The sequence below is a fragment of the Eschrichtius robustus genome, chromosome 5, assembly GCF_028021215.1.
Source record: "Eschrichtius robustus isolate mEscRob2 chromosome 5, mEscRob2.pri, whole genome shotgun sequence".
NCBI lineage: Eukaryota > Metazoa > Chordata > Mammalia > Artiodactyla > Eschrichtiidae > Eschrichtius > Eschrichtius robustus.
This window is the reverse complement of record NC_090828.1, coordinates 82,922,317-82,944,146: the sequence shown is the minus strand read 5'-3', so window position 1 is coordinate 82,944,146 and position 21,830 is coordinate 82,922,317. Positions and strand designations below refer to the sequence as shown.

Sequence of the window (21,830 nt, the reverse complement as noted above, 5' to 3'; positions counted from 1 at the left end):
ATACACAGTAATTTAGAGGAAGAGAAAAATAAGACACTATAAGTACAAGGGAGAAGGCTTGGCTTTGTGGGAAAATGTGGGAATCAGTAAACCATAAGCAAAACATGAATTAGCCATATAGTCCAGATGTTTTATTTATTTTTTATTAATAAAACCCCCAAACTTGTAGATTACATGTGAGAATATTGTATTTAAGAGACAGGCAGTTATCCCCTAGTCACTTATACAGTTATTTATTAAGCACCTATCATATCAGGCTAGACACTCTTAGGGCTGGCATAAAACGGGGAAGAAGACGTAAGACCCCCATCTTCACGGACCTCGCTTAAGTGTGGTAAATAACAAAGCTAGTACCTTTAATACTCTCTTCAGTTTGTATTCTGTAGTCAACTCGAGTACAGCAAATACTGTGAGCTCCCTGAGGCAGAGATCCTACTTTTACATTTTGGATCCCATTCCGCGCCTAGCAGCATCTTTTAAGCAATCAACTTGGATTAAGGGGTAAAAATAAGCCCTAAAAGAACTAAAATTTGAAAAAGTAAACACTTGTCTGATCATCAGATATGTCGATCGAAATCTGCAGGTTTCCTCTTCAGCGCGTTTTAAATATTTGAGAACCTATTACATGCAGAACAATTCTCAACACAATGCTTTGTGTACAAAAGGGAAGGTGGGAATGGATTCATATTGCACATCATGATAATTGCCGTGGAAATCCTGCCCGGGTGGACAGCCCATCCTCCGCGGGTTATTTTCCCCCCTTTCTTTTCTGTTTTAGCCGAAAGACAAAACGCTTAAAGCAGAAGCCACAGGGGTGGGACACACCGCTAGGACTGCGGGTACAAACACCAGCTCCTGCAGCTCGGCAGGCGCGGAGGACCGACTCCCACCCCCGGCTTCCCGGCGCCCGGGATTTCAGAGCGGACGAGGCGTCCCCCCAGAGGAAAGACAGGGCGCCGCAGACGCCCCCCCCCGGAGGAGTCACCAGTCACCCGCCCCGCCCCGGGGTCCTGTTCCTCTTGGGCTCCCCCTGACCATTTAGGCGTGCGCTCCGCAGAGAGGCCAGTGGAGCACGATTAGGAAACCAGGCACTCGAGACCCCAACAGCATTCACTTGCCACCCACTGGAGCCCCACCGCCCAGCAGGCCAAGCAGGCCGAACCACGAGGCCTCGCGGTATCGAGCCTCCGCCCGCCCCGCCTCCTCGCCCTCCTGCCGGCCCCGCCCTCGCTCTCTCACCCCTCCCCCGCTCCCGCCTTGCTTCCCCGACAATCTCCTCGCGCTCCCGGCCCGGCACGCGCGCTGCGCCCGGCCGCCGCTGCCACCGCCGCCGCCGCCGCCGTCGCTGCGGAGCGTTCCTCCGCGGTGCCTGGCTTCCAGCTTCGGGCCGGAACCGGAAGTTTAGGGGGCGGGGCCGGCGGAGGCCAGGGGACCGAAAACGCGGCCGAGCCCGGAGCCCGGAGCCGGAGCCAGAGCCTGGACCAGAACTTGGCCGCCGCCTGCACCGCCGCCGCCGCCCGCCTCTCCTTCCCCGCGCCGCCGCCGCCGCCTCGGCCGCCACCGCCGCGAGCTCAACCGCCAGTGGTCCGGGGGACTTTGGGTGTCCGGGCTGAAGGTCGGTCCGGACGTCGGACCCAGCTCGGTTCCCGGACTGTCCGGGCGGCAGCGGACGCCGCAGCCGCCGCCTCTTCGTCGCCTCAGCCTGGCGTTTTGTTCCGACAGACCCGAGAGGCGAGCGGAGCTGACAGTGATTTTGACAGTGATTTAAACCCGCTTTTGTTGTTGTTGGCTTTTCGTTGTTTGGTTTTGTGTGTTGTGCTTGTGTGTGGCGGTTTTTCCCCCGTGGTGCATTTTTTTTTTTTAATTGTTGTGCTCGCTGTTTTTATTTTTCATTTTTTTTCCTCTTTTTTTCACCCCGTGAACGCTTTTTTGGTCGGGGCTTCCGAATATGTTTTATGACGGTTGATTTTACACCAGGAGGTTTGTTTCCGAGGAAGACCCAGGGAACTGGATATCTAGCGAGAACTTCCTACGGCTTCCCCGGCGCCTCGGGAAAATGGGAGCTGCTGCAAAGTTGGCGTTTGCCGTCTTTCTTATCTCTTGTTCTTCAGGTAGGTGCATGGAGCGCGGCGCGGCGGGGCTGCTGCCGCTGCCGCTGCTGGCGGCTGCGGTTGTTGTCGGGTCGACGAGCTTCAGCGGAGCCTGGGGAGGCTTCCCCCCACCCCGAGCCCCTCGGCGGCCGCCCCCCAGGGCTGATTATGATCTGGAAATCTCCGTGAATTTTCCTCGTTTTGAGTTAGGTTGGTAAGAGTGACTGCTCTGTTGTTGTGGAAGTGAGAAAGTCATGGTTTGTGGCCGTAACACTGGATGACAGCGCTGGTTGGGTTGCAATTAAGCCGCAGATACCACAAGTGACAATTTATGCAAAGGTTTGAGACCCGAAAGGCGTATTCCAAAATGTCCTTTAGTGTGGCATCCTCCAAAATAAGGGTGGTTTTTTGTTGTTGTTGTTGTTTGTGTTTTAACGTCTTTTAATTAGTGCTTCAGTGACTATCACAACAGAGATCAAGTCAGCTGCTACTTAATTTTGACCGTGAGAAACAATGCATTATATCAGCAATTTCATCTGGGTCTCCCCTCACGTTTTCTTCAACTTCAGTGTCCAGCAGTGTTAAAAATAGTTGTAGTTGTTGTTGTTGGACTATTAGCAATAACCCAGTGCAGAAGAGGTATGCCGCTGTGTGTTGGTAATGTGCTGGCTTTCAACCACCATTTATGTGCTCTTTTCTGGCAGAGATTTTGCTTACCTACGGAATACTTATTTTAAACGCGTTGTATTGAAGCATTGTTTTCGGTTTAGAACAGCCCATTTGAAATTGTTCACACTGTCAAATACACTATAGTCTTCCAGGGTTGGAAGAATAATCTGGCCCATTTATATTTGAAATTTTGATTTTGTGAGAACGTTCTGTGGTTGCAACCAGTGGTTGGAAAACTAGTCTTTTGTATTTGAAATTCTGTAAATGAATACAGCATCTAGCTCAGAGGTGTGCAAATGTACCTAGGAGGAGAGTTAGTTTGATAGATGAAACAATTTTAAAGTGGCAGTGGATCTATTTATCATAAAATTCAATATTCAGTTACTAGGTTGTGAGATAGAATTATAGGGGGACAACGAATTGACAGGTTTCGTGGCCATGTCTTTATCTCGTTTGCCACAGGGAAATTAGAGGGTGGTAGTCTTTTCTTTGTGTACCTCTGTGGTGTGTGTATTTGTGTGTGTGTGTGTGTCCGTGTCCACCCATCCTCCCTGCCCCCCTTTTTAATAGAATCTTTTGTAATGTATAGAATTTTGCTGAATGGTACATTTCCTTGTGGTTAATAAATGGATAAAGTCTAGTCTTATGTCTGTAGTGGTATTGATCAGTTCCGGGTGGGCTGAATGTGTTGTGAAATGGCGATCATTGCCAGAGATTAACCAACAGAATCATGTCTGTTTAAATGGAAGAAAGAACATGCTTAAGGCAGGCTGACAGTTCTTTTTGTGCACGGTTTGGGGAGGAAGATAAACAATGGTGTCTCTGAAATGAATGAATACTGGATAACATTAAACCTCTTGCTTCTGTGACATAACTTAACCATGTAGTTTTAATTTTTCCGGTAGTACTCTTCCTCCTCTGGCCCTATATGTTCTGGTTGGTGAACTCCTCTTGTTCTCATCCCTTTTCCTGATCTCCTGCCCTTGAGGAGGAGGGGCATCATGGCCACTGACCAAGGAACTGTGGACATTATTCCCTCCCAGACCCACCTGAGTCACACTAATTGGTGAAGGAGGCTGTTCTTGAGCAGTCTCAAGGTATTACTTCTGGAAAAGAAGGCTGTCGCTACAGATCTTACAGCTTCCTCTGCTTGGCTTGGGAATAAAAAGAACTCAGCATTAGTTTCTTTTAGGATTATTTTCACTGAGTCAGGAGGTTAATAGCTAAAATTTTGAAATAAAGTAATTTTGTTGCTGGAGAGCACATAGATATTGCACTTACATTAAACTAAATATCGTTGCATAGTTTTCAAAAAAATAAACAATCCTAGTTGAACTAAAATATAATTCTGTTGAAGATAATTGAAATAAATCTTAAAGACTTTCATCCATATTTATACATGAAGATTTTTATTACTTAAAGTATCTGATTTTTTTAAAGGGCTTTTGTTATGCATCAAATGCAGTCTAAAAAAGGATTTTTATGGTTTTTTTTTCCGAATTGATTTTTCTATGTAATATGTAATCTGGCCTGCTGGAAGCATGAGGATGGCTATTTTTATGAGAATTAAAAAATTTCTGAAGTTGTAATTTTTTTTGTTTATGTATATTTGATTTTTTAAAAAATCAGGTGAAGAACAGTAGTAAAGAGCAGTTTTATTTCAGGTGTTTAGGATGGATGTTTACTGTTTTCTTTAGTATTCTGTGGACTTTGATTTTTCATTTTCCATCCCATGGTATGTATACTGGAGACTGATTATGTAGACTGTTCCTCTAGGATATGGCCAAGTGTATAATTCACTCCTCTCATTCTGGGGGAAACATTTTTGAGTTTTTCCCTCATGCTGAAATGCATTCACATTCCCTTTGATTTTGAATTTTTTCATTACTCTTATCCTTCCTCAGGTTCTGTTTCAAAGCACCAATCTACTTCTTAGTTGTTTTGTTTTTAAAGCATTATGGTTAGTTTGTATCATCCTCCAAATTTGTTAAAATGTGAGGATGAGTTTAATATTTGCTCTAGGACTTAGGTTTATCATATCTAGAGTGATGCAGCTATTGTGGTATTTGAGTTGCATTGGATAAGTTGAGAATTCTCTTGGTTTCTGTGGGAACTGGAACAGTCTGGTCCATATATTTGATGATATAAGAAATGGAAATACAGTAATTTTGTGCATTTTCTTCAGTTCAGCTAGGCAATACTGTGTGTGTGTGTGTGTGTGTGTGTGTGCACGGATGTGTGTGTATGTGTGGTTGAGGGGTCATTGGCAGTACAGTGAATCTTCTGGGACTCTTCTGAACTTTGACTAACAAGTGATAGATACTACATGCTTTGTTTTCAAAGGCAGAATCTCTCAAATATAGTCCGTGATCAAATTCAAATATAATATCTTGGAACATTAAGACCAGAAGAAAAACAAAACAACACCCTCTCCCTCAATTCATTTTTTTCTGTTTATGATAAGCCAGTAGTTCTCAAGCTTGGGTGACTTTTGCTCCCCAGCCCCGCAGCTCTCCCCCAGGGGCCATTTGGAGAAGTATTTGGTTGTCACAACTGCGTGGGAGGAGGGGAGGGTGTGCTACTGGCATCTAGTGGGTAGAGGATGGGATGCTGGCTAATCATCCTATAATGCACGGGACAGCCTTCCACAACAAAGAATTATCTGGCTCAGAATGTCAGTAGTGTTCAGGTTGAGAAGCCCTATTCTAAACTCTTAATTTTAAAAAGCATTAGTGTATTAGTAAAAGGTCTCTGCTCCCCCTCACACAGTTAGTCATCTGAATTTTACAGGTACATGGTATTGATGATCTCCAGCTGACCTTGTATTGAGAGTTTTCATTATCTTGTAAAATTAGAATGATTAGAAAAATAGGCTATAGGTATACACATTATTTCATCCTATTATGCTTTAATAAAAATATTTTGCTGACTGTTTTGAATAAACTTTCTCCAATCTCTTGTTATAATGGAGTACCTATGAAGACTGCATATTCGTGCATATGATGAATGATTGGTCAAGGTATCAAGTTTAATTATATTTGTTTTGATTCACTAGTTTCTTTGCATAATAATCATCTTTAAGAATATTTCCTTTTATCCTTATTGAAATTACTGTGAGTGATGTGGTGGCAGCAGGTGTGTGGGGGGGGGGGAGGGAAGGAAGGAGAAGAAGGAGGGAGGGAGAGGGAGAGAGAGAGATTAATATGGTACCTGAAAGTTTTGTAAGTTTCGTATGGAAGAAATATTTTCACTATTATATTTTACCTGAATGGAAGAACTGAATTTACACCTTGAGTTTTTTTTTTTTTTTTTAAGAGTATTTCCTTTACCTAGCAAACTTTAATTTTAAGAAACTTTTAAAGTAATTTCTTAATTACATAATTTTCTTGAGAATCATTATCTGGGTTTTGGTTACCATTAGACTCATTTAGGCTATACTGCTAAGTAATATTCCATGATCTATTGCAGACCCTTGTCCTTTTTGAGGTTAAAATTTGACCATAATTAAAAAGTGCTTACCTTGTTTTGAACTCTGGTTTTAAGGAAGTTAACCCAGCCGGCCAGGATAAGAATTAGAGTGAAATACTTAAAATAAGTAGCACTAACCAATAGAGAGGAAAAATTCTGAAGTTGCTCCCACAGAAAAGTATACAAGTTAAGTTTCATACTTTCTTTGTAACACATCTCCCCAGACATGTCTCTGGTACTAACTGACATTTTCACCTTTTGTGTCCATCAGACTCATTGTTTCATGAGAAGTAAAGCATAACTAAACCAAATGAGATTTTAATAATCTTTAAATTGTCTCTTTAGACTCTAAAACTATTTTGTTTTTTTAGTTTTGTCATTATTCTTATTTCTCATCGTTGGTGTCTCATAAATCTGTGACTTAAATTTGTCTTTTCATGCTCTCTAATGTTGCCACTATCATGGTGCCCCTCAGTAAGTTAGGTAAGGTTGGCAACATTTGATATTGAGGTCACTAGCACGCCTCAGTTTTATTCCGTATTCTGTAACTCATCATTTCTTCCATTCCCTTTCATTGTGATTCCCTTTCTACTTTCCTCTCTTCTTTATCTTCTCTGTCCCTTCTGTACTTCCCTCCCTATGCTGTAGGCTGCTTGCTTGTGGAACCCACTTATTCCTTAGTCTCAAGGGTGACTCAGGAGGGCTCACCCTGGGTTTAAATGAAAAGGGATTGAATTTAGAATGCTTGAGAATTGACCAGATAGTCTTTTCTACTGTTCTTTCATTTGTTGGTTTCTGGAATACCACACACACTTGGGACTGGTGTTACTCTCTTGGAAACAAATGGCTTGAACTTTACATTGCTCTTATTCATATCCCTTTTTAGTATTCTGTTTTTCTTTAACTCTTGCTGCTTTCAAAAAGTCTATCTCTTATTATTATTCATTCATCACTTCTGTTTAAGCCAAAATTTCACCAGACCAGAGAGTATATTTATTGCCACAGCTGGGACCACATTAGACTTCCTCTGTGGTGGATTTAATTGTTAGGTTATAATAGTCATGTCTAGACAGAACATTGATTTCAAATTGACTATTGAACATGAAAGTTCCAGGAATAGTGTATAGAGGAAGGAGAAGGAGAAGTCAAGAAGGTGAGAAAACTGCAGATAGCAATTGACTTTCTGTCGTTCTCCAACTGGATTTCTGTTAGTCACTTTCATATACGCAACACATCTAGTGGTTGCGCTTTGTTTAATAAAAGGGCCTAAAGGGAATGTGCTGTTGTTCCTGAGGCTGGATTTCTTAAACTATTAGTATGGTGACTTAAGGGGAAAAATGGGAGGTTCTTAAGCGGTTGTGGTGGTCAGTAGACTTGGGTTCTGGTGCCAGCACTGCCACTGTACAGCTCATCTATCATTTCTCTTACCTGAATTACTGTAGTATCTTTCTAGCTATGACTAGCTAAGTTCCCTGCCACTGATTCCTCTTCCAATCCAACCACATACCTGCCAGACTGACCTCATTAAAAAATAAGTCTGAATATGTCACTCCTGCTTAAAACCTTTCATGGACTGTGAGTCACCTTTAACATAAAATCTGAAGTCTTAAAAGGGCATACAGGGTCCTTTATCATTTAGATCCTGCCTGTTTTCTCTAACCTCTTGGTATAAGGATAAGAGTATAGGCTCTGGAGTTAGACTTTCTTGCTTTTACATCCTTGCTTCACAACTTAACCTTAGGCAGATCACTTCACCTTTTGTGCTTCAGTTTTGTCATCTACAAAATGGGGCTATTAATAGTGCCTACCTCACATAGTGGTTTGAAGATTAAATGTCAGATAAATTCTAGGTATTCTGCTGTGGCTTCTCCTCAGCATGAGTCCTATATTCCAGATATACAAACTCAACTTGCAGTTTCCTGAATGTGTCCTCCTTTATTGTGTATTAGTATGGTACTTTTGTACATGTTATTTCTTTCTTCTTTACCTGGCTAACTCCTTGTGTTTAAGACTGAGAAGTACCACCTCTTTAAAAACAACAGTTCTCTGCCACTCAGCCCGGATTGAGTTAGTTGATTTCTGTTCTTTATAAATGACCTTGATTTCAGTAATTAATGTAAATGTTTACTTGCATATATACAGTATAGACTCTGAACTCTTTGAAGACATCTTCTCTTTATCCACAAACCCACTCCTAAAACCTGGTACACAATACATGCTTAGCAAATGCTTACTGAATAAATGAAGTGACATTTTTTCATTTCTGGGTCTGAGTTTCTTTTGTGTATTAAAGCAATAAACTTGGATTAGATGATCTCTGAACTTTCTTTCCTACTCTAAAAGCTTTATGATTCTGTAGTTCTAAGAATATAGTTTAATAGTGACATTTTATTAAGAAAAAGTGATTTTGCTGGTTGTTTTTTTGAGTATCCTTAAGTTCTGCCCCCCTTTTTAATGCCGTGTCTTGGTTCCTTAGACTAAATCTTTTAATATAATTTGAATTGTATAGATTTAGAAGACATCGTAGAGTGCTTCAAGTTCAGTGGCTTTCAGCTTTTTCGACCATAACCCACAATAAGAAATACACGTTGTCGTGACTCAGTTCCCATATACATAAATATGTATGTGTATTTATCAGAAGTAGAAGTTTCATGAACTTATTGTGTGCAGGACACTTTTGTTTGTTTTTATACTCTATTTCATTAACAAATTTTTGATTATGACCCATTAATTAATTCAGTGACCCATTAATGGGTTCTAAACTCCTAAAAAATATTGGCTTTATTCTTTCTACCCAGTCCTCTGAGTAGAGAAGGAAGCTGCCTACGTAAATATGTGCAGTAAAAAATATGCGCAGTGAAAAATATGGAGAACTTGTGCCTAGGTGCAGAATACAGGGAGAACTGGTCCCAAGGGAGAACATGGACCTACCCTGACTGAGCTCGTCTCTCTCCTGGACTAGCTGGATGACTTGTGCACACACAAAGGTGCTAAAACAAAATTAGATTGTAATTTGAACAGTTCAGATTTTTTCATTTAGGAAAGGCTTGTTGGAGGAGATAAGTCCCAATAATAAGAAAAAACCCCCGCCTTGGCAGGAGGTTAAGTATATGCATCTTAATATGAGGGATTAGGAACAAAGTGGGATGAGGAATACAGAAAGCATTTGTGAGTAAACTTGACTATGGATGGAAGGCAAGTTGAAATGGGGGAATTTTTGACTAAATCTGAGGAAGAGATTTCTGTGATGAAAAATGTTTATAACTGCTTGAAGTAGAACAGTCTCAGTTGAGAGTGTTAAATCCAGATGAAAAGTAATTAAAACCAAGAGGAGGTATGGGTGGATGATAGAGACCCTGATGGATGTCCCAAATACTTATAGTATGTGGACTATAAAATAGAAAAACAGCTTGGAGATTAAGGTAGGATGGTAGCACTACTAAATAAAATTGGTAAAGAAATAACAAGCCAGAAGAAAATAGGAAGCACTTTCATAACTAAAGAAATTCTACAGACAGAGGTGAATTTAGAATATAAGCATGAATGGAAATATAAACATAAGTTTGGGAAAATAAGAGTTCATAAAAAACATGAGAGCATATAATATTCTTTAACACACATACACTGTATGGTCTCCATTGTGAGGTTGAGTTAATTCTAAGCTCTAGTAGCTCAGTGTGTTGTTTGTATTTAAATAATGGTCAGATTCCAGTAATTGCAGTGATTGCTCATACTGGTCATTCAGATTATATTCTTTGAAATCTATGTGAGGCATTTTCTTCACAGTAGATTATACTGTTTTATAAAAGTAGTTTTAGAAACTTTTCTGAAGTTGGTATATGTGATTCAGACCTGAATCCTAAACCTTTTCAATACCATTCTTTTGGACTAGATAAAAGTATTTTTTTCTTTGGCTGACTATCAGTAGCTGTAATCATATTGGGAATCATTATATTCTCTAATGTTGCTGAAGAAAAATAAATGTAAAGCAATGAGATAATTATTAGGAGGACTCATGTAGGGGGGGATTGCCTTTTCAAAAAGGAATCGTCTTTACATGTTATAGTAATAAGCCTATCTTATGTAAAGCTTTTGAGAAAGGATTTTTTCCTACTTATGATTACTAACTATATTTTATAGAAATGAGACCTCTACTGGGAAAAATCTGTTGGTCTTCACATCTTTATGATATATTGTAAATCAAGCTTGTTCCAAGGCATTATTTCAAGAGGAAGAGGCATGGGCAAGTTATCAGATGTTAGCAAATTTCTAAAACGCTAAGATTAATTTTTTAAAATTTGTATACCAAGATGTAGTAAATGAAATAATATGCCACATAACACAGTAGCTGGTTCATAGTAGATCTTACATACATGTCAGTTTTTAACCTATCTTTAGGTCTTATTTTTAAAAACGTAATATGTAAAACATTTAAATATACAGATTCAGTTCTTGGGAGGTTTTAAAAATTTGCTAGTAAATTACTTATAAGTTAATATGAAATAATATTCTGACTAAATGATTCAGCCAAAGAAAATATCAATAACGCTGCCAAATAGGTGCCAGGAAACATCTAGAACATTCAGATATCATAGTTCTTTTACAAAGAGTTCTTTAAGGTCTCATTGTTCTAGCATGCATTAAAAGGAAACATTGGCATTAAACCTTCATCTTTATTTATTTGTTGGAATTTAATGTATTTCTCATAGGAAATTTCACCTAAACCTTAAGTGTTTTAAAACTTTTCATGTAAAATCTTGAAAGATTCTCAAGTCAGTTTTGGGGTACCAGTACCAGCTACCAGCCACAAGCTTCGTAAACATGATCAGTGGAGTTTTGAGGTCAGTATTTTTAATGTGGTATAATATTTTGTACTAAAACTTAAGAGTCTCTCATTTAAATTCCTGCTTTCCTACTGACTCTTCTTGGACCTTGGTAACCATGAAGACTTTACTCATCACTGACTTAAAGAGGATGAAATGAGTATTCATTCATTTAACAGATAAATATTGAACTACATGCTGGGGTACTGCTAAGTGGTTGGGATGTAGCAGTGAACAAGACAGACATGATAATGCCCTCACAGAGCTTACAGTCATAAAGTAAGTAGTCAAATGAATAAAATAATTACAAATTGTCATATGTGCTCTGACAGGGTTCTGAGAGGGTAACTCTTTATTTGCCTCACATCACCTATCACGGTCTCTAATTATTCAGTTTATTTATCTACCTATTTATCATCTGTTCTTTCCACTACTAGAGTGTAAATTCTGTTGAGAGAAGGTTTTTCACTTATTCATCACAGTACCCCCAGGTCATGGCACGGTTTCTGGCGCAGAGTAGAAGCTCAGTAAGTATTTGGCTGGCTGCCTGAAGAAATGAATGCAAGGATGGGACTGGAGAGATAGATAGGGACAAGATCCTGCAGGGCTTTTGATCTAAGCTGGGAAAGAGAGTAAAATCCAAAGGGCAATGGAAAGCAAAGAGCTTTAAGGAGGAGCTTGACCTGGGTTATGTGTTAAGATCACTGGCAGCTATCTGGAAAATATATTGGAGGTGTGTAGGAGTGAGGAGGTGAGACCAGTTAGGAGACTGTTACGTCGACCTAAGCTAGAGAGACTCTCTAAGATCCTTTCTAGCTTTGTATTCTAGAACTTGCCTACACTTACCAGTCTTCCTCTCTTATTTTACTGGTTACCCCATTGTTTCCCCTACTTATTATTACTTAAGAAAAATGGATAGCTTATTGTGCATGTGAGGACTGAATACAGCGTCTCCAAAAAAAAAAAAAAGCCTCAAAAAGAGAGAAAACACAGACCAGAGGTTATTGAATTTTTGTGGCAAATTCCTATCTTTAGATTCCATGCACCTGCAAATTTATTTTCTTACTTACTAACCATTCCTATTTCTCTCTGAAACTTTGGCTTTACTTCTTTTCAAATGCCTATTTTTAAAAAAATAATGTCACCTCTTTATTAACATGTAATATACGGTATTGTTGATACGGCTGAAGATTCAGAAGCAGAAAACTCAGCGTATTTTGTATCTTAATTCTTAGGAATTTGATATCTTTACAGGTTATCAAGGTCTTACAATAAAGGCTGAAAGGATAAATAGTTAATACTGTGGGCTATTATTTTTACTCAGGGCTATCGCCTCTGTTAAGTAGTTAGCTTGAATATTTTTATCTGAAAGATTTCAAGCCTCTACTGTTGGTGGAAGGGGGAGGTGGTGCTTGGCACAGGGAAATCAACTATATTGGCAGAAGTTCAGCAGCATCATCTTTGACTAGGGAAAAACTGCATTATTACACAGAGATAAAGCCAGAAGAGACGTTAAACTACTGAATTTAGCAATATAATAGTGGCTGCCTCTTTTCATTTGGTTTCATTTAGTTTCTTTCATTTTGGAAGTAGGTAAACCTAACTGCCTGTCTTTGGTTAGCCGTCTTCTTCTGTAAAGAAGTGTAGCTTCACCCTGTAAATATTACAGGCCATTTTATTTATTATGACCTTAAAGTAGTTCTAGAAGAAGAACTGGTCTAGGCTTTGTGCTACTTGGTAGTGGAGTTTCATACGTACAAGGTTAGTGAGTAGAATTTGCGAATTACTTTTTTTTTTAAGCTAAGAGTTGAAATTAACTTCTGTAAGTACACTTTAAAATGGTTTGGGGAGAAATGAGAAGTCAAAGCTAAAAGAAAATGATAAAAAATGAGTGAGGGCAGTTGCAAGATATTAATTATTCAAGATGAGCATGGTAATAGTAAAGCAATTTGATTAGTAGGCATTCAGAAGAAGAATAAAATCCCTTTCTAAATGACCATCCTTTTATTCTCTGTAAATATTGCATAATAAATCTTTCCAGGTAACCTTTTAAAATATTCTGTTCTTTAGTTCTTTAGAGATACATAATACCTGGTTTGGGTGTTGAATTAGGAAATTAATTGCTAATTATATTGTTTGTTAAAATGTAAATAGAGATTGCCTATTAGCTGAGAGGGCTAGAAATAATAGAAGCAATTAAATTAGTAGGGTTTAACTGCTGAGAGGACCTAACAAACTATCAGGTACTATTTTCTCTATTAACTGTCTCTGTCAGAATCATTTTATGAAGAATAAACTAGTCAAACCGAAGAATGAAATAAGATTAAAAGCTTAAGGTCAGAGAAGAATATTGTTACATATTTTTTCTTTTTGAATCAGTGAAGGGTAGTTTTGGTCTTTTATCTACAGATCTTATCTTTCACCGCTCTAGCCCAAGAATAGCCCTACATCAAGATTTGTAATTCTTAGTCTAGCAACATATATTTAGCAACCCTGATTAAGCAGGATTTTTATAATTAATATCTAGTCTTATTTCCATGATACGGAAAGAAATCAGCTCACTAAGAGAGCGTAAGAGTAGATGAGCCTAGTCTGTTACAAGATTATAGAATTTTCTACCTTTGGAACATGTGGTTACACAGCGAGGACTAGTTACAAAAGTAGAAGCTAATCTTGTTGGTACAAGCGTAGCTGTTGCTTGCAAAGAATGGTTTTCTCAAAAACAAACAAATAGCAGTAGGTCCTTCATTTCAAATTCAGTGAAAGTAGTTAATTATGCAGTTTGGGGGCAGGTATAGTAGAAACAACAAACATTCTGTAGGGAGAAAACTTATGTGTTGGGCCTTTCTTTACCATGGTGTGATATACCATGTGAACCTGGGAAAATTCCATAACCATAGTTTATTCATCTGTAAAATGGAGTTTATAATACTGCCTCACAAGATTACAGTGAGGATCAAAGACTGCATGCACAGACATAAGCACACTCATATATGTGTGTGTGTATATATATACACACACACATATATATGAAGCTTTTAAAACTTCATAATGTTACTCAAAATATTTGTAATAAATGATTTTTCTCAAGGAGAGCAATAGGAGAGGTTCAAGTGAACTGTAATAACACTTTTAATTCAGAATTTGTGATTCTTCATCAGTAGACATTTATCTTTACCCTGTGAATAAAGGAATTAATTCTGTGAACAACTGAATATAAAATCTTAGAAGAATGTCTATTCCTTACAGTGACCCATAGCTCCTACAAACAAATCAACTGTTTCTTATTCCTCCAAACTTTTTTTCCCACTTGCCTTCCATTAATACTTATGAGGGGGACCATATCCGACTTATGCACTGTAGTTTCCCCAGTGTTTGACACATAATAGGTGCTTAACAAATATTTGTGAATGAATATTGAATGCTTTCAAGTGCTTAGGATAGAGTCCACAGACTTTTTTGTAAAGGGCCAGATAGTAAATATTTTAGTCAGTCTCTTTTGCAGCTACTCAGCTCTGCCAGTTGTAACACAAAAGCAGTCATAGACAATACGTAAATGAGTCAGTGTGACTGCGTTCCAATAAAACTTTATTTATAGATACTGGAATTTGAATTTCATATAATTTTCGTGTGTCACAAAATAGTGTATTCTTTTTTTCAACCATTTGAAAATGTAAAAACCATTGTTCAGCATCTGTACAGCTGCAAACTGGATTCAACCCATGGGCAATAGTTTAACAACCCCTGGCATAGTGCATTGTATAAGTAGCACCCTCCCCCAACTTAGAAATAAATATATTATTTTCCAAAAACTTTGTTTGGAACCTGGGAAGCATTTTCTTATAGGATGATCGTCATCTGTGTTGGTTACGTTCCCAGACCAATCTACAAGCCTGTTTTACCTCCAGTGTTCTGTATTCCAGCAATACAACTTTATCCCCAGGAATAACACTGTGTCTGAGGGAAAATGGATTTAGTATTCCTTCTCAGACCAGAAGAAACACAGACTCTCCCCAGCACTATCAGAATTTCCTTCTTCCCTGATCTCTCATTTCGAGTACCCTGCTCCCTGGGGCTTCAGTAGGGTGGTATGGTGACAGGACTAAAAAGCGCTTTGTGTATGTGATTAGGGAGGAGAAAGGTGGCGGGGAGAGAAGGATGAAAGAAAATAGAAAATACCAGGATGAATCACACACAGTAGGGGTAGTACTGTTTTGTGAAACCTCAGTTATGCGTGTGATTGTATGTATACATGTACTGGGTCACAGTGAAAAATGTATTTCTTACTGTGATTTGTAGTCAGAATGTTTGAAAGCCTGTGGTTCTAAGGGTTTGAGATACTGATCCTGAGATCTTTTTTCCCCTCTTACTGCATATGAGAGCCAAATGAAAAATATAAAGGAAGCCTCTTGACCACTTGGGACAGTGTGTTTCTGGTAAAGAGTTACCTTATGAGGTAGTTAACCTGTTTTACAGGTGAGAAAACAGGGTCATACAGCTAATAAGCATCACAATTGAGATTCAAACAGATTCTTACCTTATTTAAGAATATGTGCTTGATACATTATACCATGTTGTTTTCCCTGTAGGGAAAGAAGCCATGTATGACTTCCGTTGTGTTTCAGAGGATGAAAAACATCCCAATTGGTGGCAGCTCACTTCTTGAGACATTGGCTTAAGTATTAGGACAGGGCCACTGGAAGAAAATGGTTAGGAACTCTATATGAAGAATGACATGATGTGTTAGAAAAGAAGCGGCTCTGTCATTTTACCTTTAATTTTTCTTATTTCTCCTCTGTACTACTATCCCTGCTCCTTCATACCTCACCACCAACATGGACTGTTAATTCATACTAGAAACAGCAAGGAAGGGTTTGAGGATGAGGTTTAGTGAGGAAGAGTAATATAATCTTGTCTTTAGCTGAAAGGAGAATGAGGAGGGAAACCCAAGTAGCTGGGCAACCTGGCCACCCAGATGAATTGGCTGTTCCCAAGTGGCAGTGTATAAGTGGGTGTAGGTAGAAAAGGACCTGCTATTAATTGTGATACAAGCTGAAGTCTTGGCTTTGGAGACTTGTAGCTTTGATATGCTAATTGAAAATAGTTCTTTTTTAGTTATTAAAAGAAAGCCTCTCTTAAGCAATACTTGGTTAGTCTAGACTTAGTTACCCATTTTAGGTACTTAAAAATCAAAATCCATGTTTAAGACATCTCTTTCTCTTAGGTATTAAGTTAGCAAGTATGGTGAAAACAAATTTATGCTGATTCTGATTTCTAACTTGATTTGGAACTGTCTTGGGAAGAAGTAGATTGATAGGAAGGCTGTTGTTCTTAACTAGAAAAGTAATGAAACGATAGCAGACAGATACCTGGTTAATAGAATGGAAAGATGACAGATACTTGTAAAATGTGTTTATCTTTCTCAAGCTGAGTTGAGATTCTTGATTTTGCAATGGGAATTACTAATTCATATAGAAAAAGTTTCAACTAATAATATCTGAAGACTTGGACTTAATATCTTTTAGCCCAATCTCTTACCCCTATGGTACCGCTTACCATGTTCTGTGTTATAATTGCTTGCTAATGTGTCTGTCTTCCAGCTGACCTGGAGTTCTTTTAGACTCATTCATTATAGTGCTAAGTTAGTATTTGATGTAGGTTAAGAGCATTGGAGCCATAGTGGCTGGTGATGTATCTTGGCTCCATTATTTTCTGTCTCTGTGACCTAGGGCAAGTTATTTAACCTTTCTCATCTGGAAAATGGAAATAATAATGGTACTTACTTTATACAGTTGTTATAAAGTGTAGGTGAGTTAATATATCTAAAGTGCATTGAATGATGTCTGGCATGTAGTAGGCCTTCTGAATAACTCAATAAAAATATTACTTGAAAGATAAAACACAGACTGGGAGAAAATATTTGCAATATTTGATAAAGGATTGTTATCCAAAATAAACAAAGAACTCTTAAGACTCAACAAGAAGAAAATGAACAACCTGATTAAAAAATGGGCCAAAGATACCTCAGATACCTCACCAAAGAAGATATGCAGTTGGTAAATAAGCATATGAAAAGATGCTCTACATCATATGTCATCAGGGAAATGCAAGTTAAAACAACTAGGTACCACTGCACACCTATTAGAATGGCAAAAATCTGGAACACTGACACTACCAACTGCTAGCAAGGATGTGGAACAACAGGAACTCTCATTCATTTCTGGTGGGAATGCAAAATGGTATAGCTACTTTGGAAGACAGTTTGGTGGTTTCTTACAAAACTAAAAATCCTCTTACCATATGATCCAGCAATCATGCTTTTTGGTATTTACTCAAAGGAATTGAAAACATTTTCACACAAAAACCTATACACAGATGTTTATAGCAGCTTTATTCCTAATTGCCAAAACTTGGAAGAACCAAAATGTCCTTCAGTAGGTTAATCGATAAATAAACTGTGGTACCTCCGGACAAGTATATATTTTTCAGCACTTAAAAAGAAATGAGCTGTCAAGTCATGAGAAGACATGGAGGAACCTTAAATGCATATTACTAAGAGACAGTCTGAAAAGGCTGCATACTGTATGATTACAACTATATGACATCTGGAAAAGGAAAAATTATGGAGACAGTAAAATGATCAGTGGTTGCCAGGGATCGGGGGGGGGAGAAAAGGGATGAATAGGCAGAGAACAGTATTTTTAGGGCAGCAAAAATACTCTGTGTGATTTTATAGTGATGGGTATATGTCATTATACATTTGTCTGAACCCATAGAATGTACATCACCAAAAGTGAACCCTAAGGTAAACTGTGGAATTTGGGTAATTGTGATGTATCAGTGTAGGTTGGTCCTTGGTAACAAATGTGACACTCTGGTGAGTGATGTTGATAATGAGGGAGGCTATGCATGTGTGGGGTCAGGGGTGTATATGGGAAATTTCTGCATCTTCCTTTAAATTTTATTGTGAACGTAAAACTGCTCTTAAAAATAAAAGGCTTTAAAAAAATAGTTGCTAATGCTGCTTGTTGTTTTTGTCTAGCACAGTGTCTAGCTTTAAACTGTTTATTGAATATGAATGAGTACACTATAGTGAATCTAAAACTGAGGGCATTCTCGTATATTTAGTGAGAAACTGACCTTTTGGCAGATGGCCATGCTGTTTTGTTTAGGATACAGTACTGTTTGTTTTATTTACAACATTTACATTTATTTATATATTTATTGGACTCTGGTTTAATTCTAAAACATCAGCTGGTATCCAGGGAAGAATACAGTTGGCTCTCCCTGGGTTCCCCATGCGTGGATTCAACCAATTGGGGATCAGAAATATTTGGGGAAAAAATTCCAGAAAGTGCCAAATTTGCTGCACATTGGAAACTATTTCCATAGCATTTACATTGCATGAGGTGTTATGAGTAGTCTAGAGATGATTTAAAGTATACATGAGAATGTACAGGTTATATGCAAATACTGCATCATTTTATAGAAGGGACTTGAACATCCTCTGGTTTTGGTATCCTTGGGAAGGGTGGGGAAGGTGTCCTGGAATCAGTCTCCCTTGGATGCCCAAGGACGACTGCACTAACATTTCCAGTTATGTAATTTGGTGGTATTGTTTTATATAGAAATATGGGGAGATCTTTTCAGAAAACTATAGAGTGGAGTAGTGCATCATTCAGTAGTATCAATATATTCACAAATGAGAGTACCTCAAAATCTTTTTTCCAAAGTGAGATAAAGACAAAAGGGGGCGAAATTGAGTTATTTGTAGTGAGGTGGATGGACCTAGGGTCTTGTCATACAGAGTGAAGTGAGTCAGAAAGAGAAAAACAAATACCATATGCTAACACATATATATGGAATCTAAAAAACAACAAAAAAAGTGGTGATGAAGAACCTAGGGGCAAGACCGGAATAAAGACGAAGCCCTACTAGAGAATGGACTTGAGGATGTGGGGAGGGGGAAGGGTAAGCTGGGAGAAAGTGAGAGAGTGGCATGGACATATATACACTACCAAATGTAAAATAGATAGCTAGTGGGAAGCAGTCGCATAGCACAGGGAGATCAGCTCCACCTAGAGGGGTGGGATAGGGAGGGTGGGAGGGAGGGAGATGCAACAGGGAAGAGATATGGGGATATGTGTATATGTATAACTGATTCACTTTGTTATAAAGCAGAAACTAACACACCATTGTAAAGCAATTATACTCCAATAAAGATGTTAAAAAAAAAAAAAAGACAAAAGGGAGTGGGTGTGTTAGGGGAATAACTGTAACTTCCAAAAGTGTGTGTAGTTTTATTTTCTCAATATTTGAATATCATCACTTCTGGGAGGGTAACATCTTTTTATTAATGCTATATAGTTTTCTAAGTGATTTCATGTATGTTCCTATTTGATCCTATGTGAACCTATTTGAGATAGGTTTCATGTTTTTTTGTTTGTTTGTTTTTTTTAGCTCAGACTCCAAGATAATAGAATTAGTCTGAAGTCACTAACCAGTGGAGCTAGAACTTAAACCCTGATTTTTAAGTTCTGTGTTCTTTTGTGAAAGTATAGACCAACTTTTGCCTCATTATTCTCTGCTGTCTTCCACCCTAGGGGAGGAAGTGTTTGCAGCCATTTATACTAGAGGTAGTTGCTTTGCAGATAATCCTTATACCACATTTTAAGAAATTCATGCTTGGCGCTGTGCAAGGCGGGAGCCAGAAGTAGCAGTACAGCAGTAGGAAGCACTAAAATGAGCTCTAATTCCAGGGCAGAGGTTGTTTTGCTCTTGCTTGGATAGCTTGATGGCAATCATAAATCCACATATGTTAATTATTGCTGAAGGAAATTTGTAGGTAAATCCTGCCTTTGATTGCTTCAGAAGTGCTTTTCTTAATCACTTTTTGCTCTTGATGAAGAATGGTTAAAATTGTTTTCCTAATGGGCCATTATTAGGTTAAGGCCTGTTACACGTGTGCCACAATTTTACATTATTACATTTCTTTGGTCAAAATTGGAACTGGCAAGTTATATCACAGCTCAATCATTATGTAAAACAATGATGTTATTAATTATTACCATTTGTTAAAACAGCCATTATTAATAGTCACTGCTTATTGCATGCTCTGGGCTAAGTGCTTTTAAGTTTTAGTGATAATGTGTGTGACTCACCCTACAAGATAAGTATTATCCCCATTTTATAGGTGAAGAAACTGAGATTCAGCGACTTGCCTAAGGATACCTAACTAAATAAGTAGCAGAGCCAGTGTATGTAGCCTAGATCTGCAGGGATTAAATCTATTATTCTATTGAATCACATATTCTAAAATGTGTATTAAAACAGGAGTTACCAATTCCAGTGCAATGCGACTTTCTTTGAACCTGTTCTGCCAGGGTTCCCTCCCCCCGTTCCCACTCTGACAGCAGCTGCTATTTGTGGTACTCCTCAAATCCTATGATGTAGTAAAAAATGCTGAGTTATCAAATTGAATTGTTGATAATATATCATGGGTACTGTAGCTGATATAGCAGAACTTTCTCCACCTCTTAAATGAAAGTAATTGTTTGTCCACAGCTGTTTAAAGACTGAGAAACAGAAGTTGTTCCTTTTGGTTATACAGTGAGCCAGAATCAGAACTAGGTCAGAATTCATTTGCTCTGATCACCACTTGAGTAATTAGTGAATCAAGTGATCAAAGTAAATGCATCTTTTAAAAATGATTATCCTTGATTCAGAGAGGTTGAATTAATTGAAATTTGCTCATGTAGAACAAGGCAAATCCAAGGTTCTTTTTGACTCATATTTGGAAAAGAATTTAATGATAGTGGTTGTTAATTGCTTACTTGGTGCCTGTTACCTGTGATTGGTGGGTGAGGAAGAACATGTTAGACAAGAATGAGTGGTTCTGGCATTTGGATTTGTGATTCCCTTGCCTGCATTCATATTAAGACAGATTGGTAGGGACTTCCCTGGTGACACAGTGGTTAAGAATCCACCTGCCAATGCAGGGGACACAGGTTCGAGCCCTGGTCCGGGAAGATCCCACACGCCGTGGAGCAACTGAGCCTGTGCGCCACAGCTACTGAGCCTGCGCTTTAGAGCCCGCGAGCCACAACTGCTGAGCCTGCGTGCTGCAACTACTGAAGCCCACGCGCCTAGAGCCCGTGCTCCGCAACAAGAGAAGCCACCACAATGAGAAGCCCACACACCGCAGTGAGAAGCCCACACACCGCAGTGAGAAGCCCACACACCGCAATGAAGAGTAGCCCCCGCTCGCCGCAACTAGAGAAAGCCCGCACAATGAAGACCTAACGCAGCCAAAAATTTAAACAAATTAATTAATTAATTAAAACAAAAAGACAGATTGGTAAAAAGATTTAACACACACATTGTTTTTCCAAATCCAAGGACTTCAGTTTTCTGTTACCATAACTTTTAAATTATAAATCAGCTTGCAGAAAACTGAAAGATGATGAAGAGAACAGAAAGAAAAGGAAGTCCCTTATTTCTGTGTTTCTTAGGCTAGGAATAATGAATAAAAGGTGGCAAATGAGTAGTAGTAGAAACTAATAAATCCATAGGGATTTCATTTGAATTTAAGTGACTGAATTTATAGAAAAACTTTAGTATTGTTGTATCCTGAATCCATGTAGCTATAACTGAAATCATCTGTCATTTAAGGGGTACCTACTGTGTGCTCATTATTATGCCAGTTACTATGGAGGTTACAAAAGGAATATGAAGTCTTTGATTGTCTAAGAAACTAGTCACTTTGGAGTGATAAACCTTA

General features: G+C 38.6%; 1 protein-coding gene across 1 annotated transcript in view; it reads left to right on the top strand.

Annotated features, from left to right (window-relative positions):
• The first annotated feature begins 1,408 nt into the window (after positions 1 to 1,408).
• ACVR2A (activin A receptor type 2A) overlaps positions 1,409 to 21,830 on the top strand; it is an 83,308-nt gene continuing 62,886 nt past the window's right edge. The window contains exon 1 of the mRNA XM_068545162.1: positions 1,409 to 2,111. Coding sequence (XP_068401263.1) covers positions 2,057 to 2,111 — 55 coding nt within the window. The 5' untranslated portion in view covers positions 1,409 to 2,056. The remainder of the gene's footprint in view (positions 2,112 to 21,830) is intronic.